The sequence below is a fragment of the Monopterus albus genome, unplaced genomic scaffold (assembly GCF_001952655.1).
Source record: "Monopterus albus unplaced genomic scaffold, M_albus_1.0 scaffold11.1, whole genome shotgun sequence".
Lineage (NCBI taxonomy): Eukaryota > Metazoa > Chordata > Actinopteri > Synbranchiformes > Synbranchidae > Monopterus > Monopterus albus.
Window position 1 is genome coordinate 1,310,256 of NW_018127891.1, and position 10,476 is coordinate 1,320,731.

Consider the following 10,476-nt stretch of genomic DNA (forward strand, 5'->3'; position numbering starts at 1 on the left):
CAGAAACAAAAATCTATTCACACATAAGAGGAAACCAACAACAGACCAAGGTGCTGAACTCATCTGCTATAAAGTACAGGAGTGGTAATAATAAAGGCAATTCAATTAAATGTTTTACTGACTTTTGTCTGATTCAGCAAATACTTTGCTGGATTTGATGGTTATTTTGTGCAGTTTTCACCAAGTGGTCACTTGCCTCTTTTTAGTAAAAAAAACACTGAGAGACATAAAAAAAATAGTAGCACCGATTGGTTCAAAAAGGGTGCAGCATCAACTCACAAAACAGAATAAAAGATGGGGCAAATTAATAATAATGATTAGGGAAGGAGCCCTTGTTTTCTGCATTAACATTTTAGCTCTGTTATACACACAAAGTTGTGTAGCAAAATGGAAATTTTCAGATAAGATACACAAGACAAAAATCATGCAGGATATTCCTGTTCTCCTCTAAATAACCCATATTGTACATAAACAAGAGATGAGCCAAAGATAAACAGTTTGTTTACACTATGTCAGCTCTGATTCAACATCAGCTGTGCTGCATCTTACAGAGTGGCCTGTAGCCAGCAGGTTAGCTTGAGCCTTCACGTGTTCAGAGAAATCTGGATCTACAATTCTAATGTGCCCACTCACACATCCTGTTGATGTGCCACTGACACTTGCAGTGTCCCATAGTCATACTATACAAGATAAAACTCACGGGTGCATCTGTTGTTGCCTTCTGGGTTCCTCATACCAAAGTATCCCATGGGGCAGGAGGCGAGGCACACACCTATCTGACGGATGTCATTACGCTCCAGGAAAATGAAGAGCTTGGGCTTACATTTAATGCAGCCATTATACTCAGAGCATCGGTCACAGCCTTTGGGGCAAGATGGTGGCCCCTCAGTACTAACTGTGGAAACATGGGGTAAACAGAGAGAAAGCAACAGTCAGGCTGAAGTAGGCAATAGAACAGCATAGTGTACCACATGAAGGATAAATTGTTTCCAGCCAGATATGAATTTTAATGGGAAGATAAAAGAGAGCAGTTATTAACATTCTGCCTATGAGAAAAACATCAGGTAATGGTAATATATTGCTGGCATCTCCACAGATCTAGCTATAAACCTTCCAGCACTTTATCACTCCAACAAGCAGAGGTTAATGCTTGCAGCTTAATTTAACAGGGGCCAGGCCAAACATCTTTGTTTGAACAGTTGCTCACTGTTTACTTCAAACTTCTTGCCAGAAATCCTTAACAGATTTTCATTTGGAGAAACCCATTTAATTGAGGCCGACAGTCAAGCCAGTCAAAATCAGGCAACTAACACCACACGGGGTCTCAATTGCAGTCAGTAAGAAATGATCTTGGCATTAGAAAACTGCAGCAGTAATGAACACGGCAGTGTTTTTCTATAATGGCACTAACCAGCAAGTATCCCCCGTCCTACATCCAAAAGTGCACTGCAGATGCATTTACACTTCACTTCCTTGTAATCCCAGGCTCTGACATTAATCCAATTTCTTCAAAATGTGATATACACAATCATTAATCCAAACCATTTCCAGGAAAAGTGTGTCATCAAATGCACTTTTTATTCTAGAAGCCGTTCAGAGGCAAAACCACAGTCATCAGAGTTGGTTTACAGTCTGTATCAGCTCTAAATATACATACTCTCACATATCCATCTGTCATCCTGTCTCACATGAATAAGTTATATAGTAAAAACTGTAAAAGGGCTATTCTGTGAATCGATTACAACATGTGTGGGTTTTGGTAGCCTCAAATAAAACAGTTACAGCCAGGTTTTTATGCGCACTATCACTAATAATGATAGAAATAATAACATCCCTGAGGAATAATATTTAATCAGGGCCGAGGGGAGTGAATAAATACAAGAATGTGATGTTATAAACTGTTTGTGACATGTAGTGGGCTACAAAAGAGAGTCTGTGCTGTTTAAAGGATAAGAAGCAATACACACTACTCTTCTCTCTGACGGTTTGTTTTATCTCTGCAGGATAATGAAGTCATTCAGAAAGAGAATGCAGAATTCCCACAGATTTATCATGAGCCCTTTTCCTACCATTGGGGATGGCTGATGACATTAAAGACATAAAAACTGTAAGTCGGACATGTATACTGTGAACCTTCTTCATGGCTTGTGGGGGAAAAACCATGACTGATTCTGATGTTGTAGAGGGCGCTCATCCCTGTGGCACATGACAAACTGTGACAGCATTTAAAGGTGCAATGTGAGAGATTTAGTGACATCTAGCTGTGAGGTTGCAGATTGCATCATTCAGCAAAGCCTTCTTACATCATGTTAAACAGCCTTCACAGTGATTACCATAAATGTAGGCCAAACTGTGCACTCAGAAAACAAGTGTGGCCGCCTTGTCCACGCAAAAGCTAATGGTGGATCACTTGATCACAGTGGGTTACTCACCAGAGGTCATGCTTTTTTGACAACAGGGATTCACACTGTCTTCCTTTTTCTTGCATTAAAGTATAACTATGATCCTCCATTTCTTCAAATTATAGTCCTTAAACTCATGACAATGTTTCCTCTTGCTCCTATATCGTTACTTCTTCTTTGTCTTCCAAGCATCTCTGAGTCCAAGCTGCTACTTAAGTGTGAAAACACAAGATTCATGCTCTAGAGCCATTGTGTGGTTTGTCTGTTCTGGGCTATTGTGAAAAAAAACATGGCAGCTCAACATGGCAGCCTCCGTGATACAAGACTCTGCTCCTATGTAGATATAAAAGGCTCATTCTAAAGAAAATGTAATGATTCTTATTTTCTGGTGATTACATATGAATGAAAATATAATTATGCATACTATAGCCTGTTTCTGCTAATAAATCCTTGTAAATTGTACAAATCACACCTTTAAGGTCATTGTGCACATTCTGTTTTTATGATAAAACATACAACAGTTCTTTCTTTTACATATGTGTGATTTTAATAACACCACATCTGTTACTGTGACCTGTGATGGCATTATATGAATTCTGGTTCATGCAGGTTGGGTGAGCTTGGCATTGGCTTAAAGTTCCGTGTGTCTAAAGGAAGATTTATTGCAAAGCTGACAGTAACACCAGCACTGAGGCTCAAAGGCCACAGATATACTGCATGTCGGCATCTCAGTGGTTGCGTGAGGTCAGAAAAATGCTTATAACAACACTGGCAGCATGGTCCAATTGAGAGCGTACAACTGTCAAGTACTCATTTCATTATATGCCCACAGAGCCAGACACAAAAAGAGCAATGGCTTTGAGGGCAAATCCATCAAAATTCCCTCTATATACAGTCCTAATAACCATAAAGTTTTACATGAACTGAGAGAGGCATAATCTTAAGAGAAGAAGTAAAATGAACCATTCAGGGGAAAGACTGAACTTAAAATAACCAGGCTATGAAAGACAAATAAGAACGATGAGAAAATAAACCAAATATTATCTTTACTTTGCTTATTAAATGTTTATAAGACATTCACTACTGTGACTCAGACCACAGAAACAAAATGCAGCAGTGCTGAAGAGGAAACTAAAGATCAAACCAAAGTGAGATAGAGAGAACTCACCCCGTCTCTGCCTTCTCGCCTTGGAGAGCTTGAGAACATCGCTGTGACCCACAGAGCTGAGGAAGACCATTGTTAGTGCCACCAGTCCCAGCTGCATAGTCCCTGTTGCCTTCCCGGCCACGCAGGGTCCCCCCCTGCAACCAGACGGATCAGGTGGGGGGGCCCCCTTCCTCTGTGGGACAGGTGGATCCCTCTGCTGCTGGGACAGACGATCCCTCCTCTGTACTGTGGTACTGTTCTTTTGTCTGTCTAATTCTCACGTTTCCTCCTCCTCTGTCTCTCTGTGTCTGTCACCCTAGTGGCTGCTGTGTCTGCAAGTCTGTATAGTGGAAGGTGATGCTGCGGTTGCAAGTCTAAACAAGCCTGAGGCATGACAAACCATCATGCTGGCGGTAGCTACTGGCAAAGGTAGTGGACAGAGCACAGTTATAGGATGGAGGGGGGAGGTAAGCGTGGGGTTGTACAGAAGAGGAGGAGAGAACGGAGAGGAGAGTGTCGAACGTCTGGTGGTTCAACCCATGAAGCTGGGGTGGGCTGGCAGGGAAGCAGTTTGAGGAGGGGATGCTGTCAGTGAGAGCTTGAGCTCACAAGCACGTGTCTTATAAAGGTGCTCTTCAGGGGCACTTAAATAAGAAAGACTGATGCAGGTTCTTGACTACAAGTGACAGCACAGTTGCTTGTACCAGATTCTGCTGAGAGAAAAGGAGGTAAAGGAGACAGGAGAATGGGGAACATGTTTAAGAAAAGGGTTGTCCCAGGTGGGGGTAAACTGACAGTAAATGAATAGTTTGACATTTTTCAAAATGGGTTTAACTACTTCATTGCTAAGAGTTAGACGAGATGATTGCTAGTTAATGATCAACCTCGGCCAAGTAACATCCTAGCACATAACCCCTCGAAAATGGCAAGTTGTAGTTTTTATCTTTTGGTTTTTGTAAGAATTTTCCTTTTAAAGGTGCTGGAAGTCAAATTTTGTTACTTTTAAACAAAGCCATACTAGTTGTCTAAACTAGCTGTTGTCAACCTTTGTGCTTAGCTCAGCTCAACAGCTGCTAGTCATAGCTTCACATTTAGCAAACAAACAGGACAGTGGTGTCAAATTTTTATCCAACTCTCAGCAAGGAAGCGAAGAACCATATAGAATAATATCAGTGTGCTAACAACTCATCTGCATAATGTACACCAACCAGCAACATTAATTTCTAATTCACCTCCCAAACTGCAGTCAAGTTTGATTCATACTTTTACTCCTTAACATCAGAAACGTCTGTAATCTGAAGACCTAAATTCATGAATGGTTGATTCAAAAGGTCAGTCATGGAACAAGGAAACTAGAAAACACAAAGACTTTAGGGTCATAGCATTTCAAGCTGTATTTGGACTTAGGTAATGAATTAAGCATGTTATCCTATGAAAATACAGTGTAGTCAACTCTTTGGGAAATGCACCGCATACTCAGACTGAAGGCCTTTGTCATATTTGTCACTGGGATCTTTTTAGATAGTGTCATCCATTGCCTGTATTTATAGCTCTTGTGTGAAGAGGACACACAGAACATGTTAGGAACTGAGCAATGGGAGGTCCTCTCTCGCAGCTCAATACTAACAAAATAGTACCATATTTGGCTGTTGGTTGTGACTCTGAATCACACTACGGACAATGCCATTTGGTGCATCTAAACATTCCAGCAGGCAACATTACATTCTTTGTTGAAGTATAAATCAAAAGGCACAAAATCATTGAGATTTCACCATATTCCACTTAGCAGCACTGACCCAAAATATTTTTATGTAATATAAGAATTACAGCATGCTTGAAACAAAATAAAATATCTTTCAAATTATAAAAATCACATCCATTTTTTTTTATTTTGCTTCTAAATGAAACTAAATGTCCATGAGGTTTAATAGAGTCACTAGTAAATGAGGGAGTTAGCTAATGTGGAATGAATTTTTAAAATGGAACAAACACACATATGCATATCACCATGTAGGATCTGACTCACATTCTCAACTGCAATTTCATTCGCTTTGTTTAATTACACGTCCTAACAGAGGAGAGGGGTACCTCTAGCCTCTCCTAATTGGGAAACACTTCAGACTGTCTTCGTCACCATTACGTTTATTTACTTCTTAACTCTTTAATGACTCCCAATGTCACTGACACCTCTCGACTAAAGTCATATTTAGAGGAAAGAGCCAAAAGAGTGGCGCAGCCAGACTTCTGCAGCACCCGTTTGTTACTTGAGAGAGTGATGATTGGGGAACAGAAAAATGCTAACACTTTGTATCAGTCAGAACACAACCTTTCCAGCATTGAGTAACTCAAGACGTGTGCCAGAGACTCTTTCATAACCCAGCACTCCCACGACTCTGCACAACTTGCCAGAAGCCCACCTCGGTCCATCTATATCTGTTCTCACACACCATGGAGATAAGGAGACAGGATCGGGCTGTTAATTTACTGAGAAAACTGACTGTTACACCCGTAGCTCACAGCCCCCCACCCCCACCCCCTTTTTAAACATGCTACATAACAAACAGTCACATCACCAGGCAACTGTGTCACCTGCACGGTCTCTGTCTCTGGACCCTCATCCATTTAACTGTGTGCCTTTCCTCGCCGTCAGCCACATTCAGCTGAGCCCAATGAAACCAAGCTCCGCTCATCAAATAGTCAGGAGATTAAATTGCCTCCTTTGTAAGTCCTAAGTTTGATCCATTAATTATTGAAACACTGAAAGGGAGCTCCCACACTGGGAATTAAAGAAGGTGCCACAACTCTGAGCTCAGTGTTACAAATGCAACCTGTCGATGAACTTTCTGCATGTGGCTGAACTGACTGGCATATTCAAGAGCTGAACAAAAGTCATCAGCATGTCTGCCAAAAACAAACTTACTCAGAGGAAGGTAATAGTAGCATTTGCAATGAGCAACAAAACTAGAATAGAAAGCAAAGAAAAGACAAGGCAGAAACTTCAGAGATATCGTTTTTCTTACATGGAAATGACCTAACCATTGAAGCTAACATTTCCCTGTTCTGCTGCGGCATGGCCCCACATTCACCACCAAAGCTTTTAAACAAGTGCATTTTGTGCCTCAGATTTGGCTGCTGGCATGTGCAGGGAACATCCATAAACTCAAGCTGTGATCGCCAACCTAGACCACAATAAAAATGCCTAAAGGAACAGAAAAAAGGAATGTTGACTGAGGCGTTTATAAGAAATACAGACCATCATCACCATGCTTATGTACACACCCATGTTCTCAACATCTGTTAATTTATATTTCTAGAGGACATGGTCTGTCTACCTCAGCTATCTGCAATGAATGTAGAGAAACACCTGGCTGCACTACCAGCATCCACAGAAGCCTCAACCATTTTAGTAAGCACTTCCTCAGCTCCATGGCTTAAAGAGATCAGGAAGTGAGAGGTCAGATGTGCAGTAGCTGAAATCTACTCAACACTCCGTGCAGAGAGGAGCCTCACTGACCTCTGTCTCACATCAAACTACCACCGACCTCTGACATGCATGAGCTTCCAGAGGATAACGAAGAGCATGATGTAACGTTGTGTTGGGATAGTGTGCGTGTATGTGTGTGTGTATGTTTATAGATGCTGTAGAAATGAGTCCTGAAAAAAAAACTTTAAAGATCAGTTTAGCCAAAAATTAATTATGCTAAATAAATTTTCAATATTATCAGTATCAGTAACAAATGAATGTAATGATAGCAATAATGTATTAAAATAACCTTTTCGTTTATGGCACAACTTTGACACCAGCTGGCTTCACCAAAGCGGTGAAACAGTTTATCCAGTGTTAAAGAGAAACGAAACGAACGTACCTGTGCGCCGGGGTCCTCAGAGTAAAGCTGTTCATTGAGCGGTCGGGACTCAATTTCCTTTTTATAAGGGGAAATCCGTCACTTCTTTGGTCATAAAAAACTCCTCCTAGAGAATACCCACATGCAGCTTTTCTCTGTCATCATTTCAAAAGAGGTATGATTTCATTTCTTTCACGCCTGTCACTCTTTTGAGGCAGTTCCTTAGCAGGTTGCGGAGAGGATGCACAAGACAGAAAATGTGCAAAGGAGTAAAAAAATATCCCTCCAATATCGATTATATGCATAAATGTGTATATATAGCCATGAGATTGAGTCAGTCTGACTTTTTTCGTCTTCCTAAGTTAAGAGACGCCTTTATGCCGAAGCTCCTGCGCGTCCGCGCTGTTTAGATCCACTGCGGAGCGTCGCGTTGCATCCAGCTCCAACAAGCAGACTCAACAAGCCGTGATATTTGCATCCAAACCCCAGAACTGCAGGCGGGCGTTTTAGGCCCCACCTCCGATTCTCAATGAGAGATGAAAAACCTGCCGTGGATTTACGTAGGCTACGTGTAGCTGTTAAACACCTTACTCTATGCGAAATTATTTGATGGGATTGAATAAATAACACTTCCTTTCTATTAGGCCTTTGTCCTTAAATATACACAGAGTTGGGTGAAATGTTAATAATTTCATGCCACATGAGACAAATGCAGACGAGCTTTTAATACTTTCAGCACATAGGTAATTTTCATTTCACTGCTTTCATCCTGAATTCCATTTTCCTATAAAGCAGAGACTGAACCAGCCAGGGGGTGACTGCATGGGGATAAATTCACATTCTCTGGGTTATCAGTCATGTGCTTGTTGGTTTGAGTGGATTCCTGACCTTTCAGGCACAGACAAATGGCTTTTCAACTTACTTTTGCCTATTAAGATGCAATAACAGGAATTTTGAAACCCATACTATCATTCCCTTAATAGCATCACTAGAAATGTTTTAATTATACTTTGTTTTATTTAATTGTAAGTAACTATCAGCCTAACTCTACAAAGGAATGATTTTAAATGTCACATGTAAAGATGGTCATATGGATATCTGGAGGTCAGTCATGTATTGCTGCCCATTTAGTCCTATATGTGCGGCTAAGCACATATAGGACTTGTTTTCTGATATTTGTCAGCATTAGCCGCACATACAGGACTTGTTTTCTGATATTTGTCAGCAATGTCTGCAAATTTGTGTTGAAATTTAAGTGGTGAATGCAAAAGCTCCACAGAAGAAATCGCATCATACATGACTTATAATGCTATTATTTTACACTGACAAAGTAAATGACAAGTAGCACTTCTGAAATGGCTAGTTGGACTTTATTCTTAAACCATTTTTGAGTCACTTTGGCAGCCCGTTCAGTCATGGGAACATCCCCTGCCTTCCAAGTGCCAACCCAGGGGAGCCCTAAAACAGAGCCAGACAGTCTTTTTGTTTTAGCTGTGAGATGCTTATGCATGCGAATATTGCAAAGTCAACTTTATTTACGTCATAATTTCTGTCATAGCCTAAAAGCCAAGGATAGTTATGGGCAGTGTAATACCTCCAGGGTAGGCTGCAGAGCAGCCAGTTTAAAAAGAGACCTGGGGATTAATGATGACTAGTGACAGGTTTATGACTCCAACACTGTGACTGCGCAGAACAGTCAGAAAAATATATACAGACATTCTTCATATCCATCATCCAATAATGAAAATAACACTCATGAAAAATTTATGTCAAAATAACTGATTTTAAAATCCATTATAAAATGCATTGTAATAAGTCATTATTTCAGCTCCACATCATACAGTTACTACACAAGATACAGTTTTGAGCAGGTACATGACAGGCCAAGTTTCCATTCTCTGCCTCACTACGGGAAAACTAAATCTCAACACAAACATTGTTCATCCTGTCTTTCTTAGATATAAAGGGGAATGATAGTGGTGTGATATTTCATACATCAGACGTTTGCTTCTGAAACACTGAACAGGATTTTCTCTTGATAAGGAGACTTCTTCCTTACTGAAACACTCTGGATGTTAGAAAGGCTTTTCATTTTAGTCAGTCTCAGTTTCTTTTTAGACCATTTATACTGTCTTTGCAAGGGGCACAGTGCTAAGTAACTTCATTTCAAAATCTCTTATGGACCCCAGTCACAACTATATAGGGTTACAGATAACTGGGGGCTAAAATTAACTTGAGTAAGCTTAAAATGTGCCCAACCAAAAATCACTTTTGAGCTTGTGTTTGGTGTTGTAGTATGAGCTAACTTGGCTTGAATAGCTTTTTCTTCTCAAGGCTGTTAATTAATCCATCACATATTTTCATAACCTATAATTATTGTTTCAGACAATTATTGCAGTATTTTCCAGAAGTATATGATTGAGAAAAGCCTAATAGCTTTAGGATAGCTGTAATAGACTGGTTTCTCAATGTTCCCATTATACTGTGCGCCCCTTTACTTCACTCTTCCCAAGACTAACCTCTGAGTATTTTAACACTAGAGGTCTGCATACCTTCTTCTGGAAATATGAAACACCAGTGTCTAAGGTTTTTGCATATTTTGTGTGTTACTGTGCTGTAACATGCCACAAACTCCTCCTCCAACAGTTATTTACCACACTGTTTCCTTCTAATGCCTGACAAAACCACAGCTGAGGCTTGCTCCAGTCAGTTATCTCCCCAATCATCTGTGCAGAAATCCTCATGACTTCAGGCTCCAGAGTACACACAAACTGTATCTTAGTTACCATACACACAGTAGATGGTGCTTCAGGAACATCTATCTATCTATCTATCTATCTATCTATCTATCTATCTATCTATCTATCTATCTATCTGTCTGTCTGTCTGTCTGCTTCTTAATCTTAAATTTACCCTCCAAAATCAATGTATCCTTTAGTTGTTTTTGTACATATTTTTACTATTGACTCTAGTTCTGTCATGATCAAATTTTAAGTAGCTCAACATAATTTTATCAAATACCCAACTGGTTGGCAGGAAATCCTAAAATATGACAGCAAGTATTGTATGTACTTTCCAATGT

General features: G+C 40.2%; 1 protein-coding gene across 2 annotated transcripts in view; it reads right to left on the reverse strand.

The window, feature by feature from the left end:
- Positions 1-7,829, reverse strand: part of rspo1 (R-spondin 1) — a 16,276-nt gene extending 8,447 nt beyond the window's left edge. For both annotated transcript variants that reach the window (XM_020590063.1, XM_020590062.1), the window contains exons 1-3: positions 7,416-7,829; positions 3,571-4,259; positions 701-895 (exon numbers count right to left, since the gene is read on the reverse strand). In XM_020590063.1, the coding sequence (XP_020445719.1) occupies positions 701-895; positions 3,571-3,667 (292 nt within the window). In that variant the 5' untranslated portion in view covers positions 3,668-4,259; positions 7,416-7,829. The remainder of the gene's footprint in view (positions 1-700; positions 896-3,570; positions 4,260-7,415) is intronic.
- Between the last annotated feature and the right edge of the window lie 2,647 nt (positions 7,830-10,476).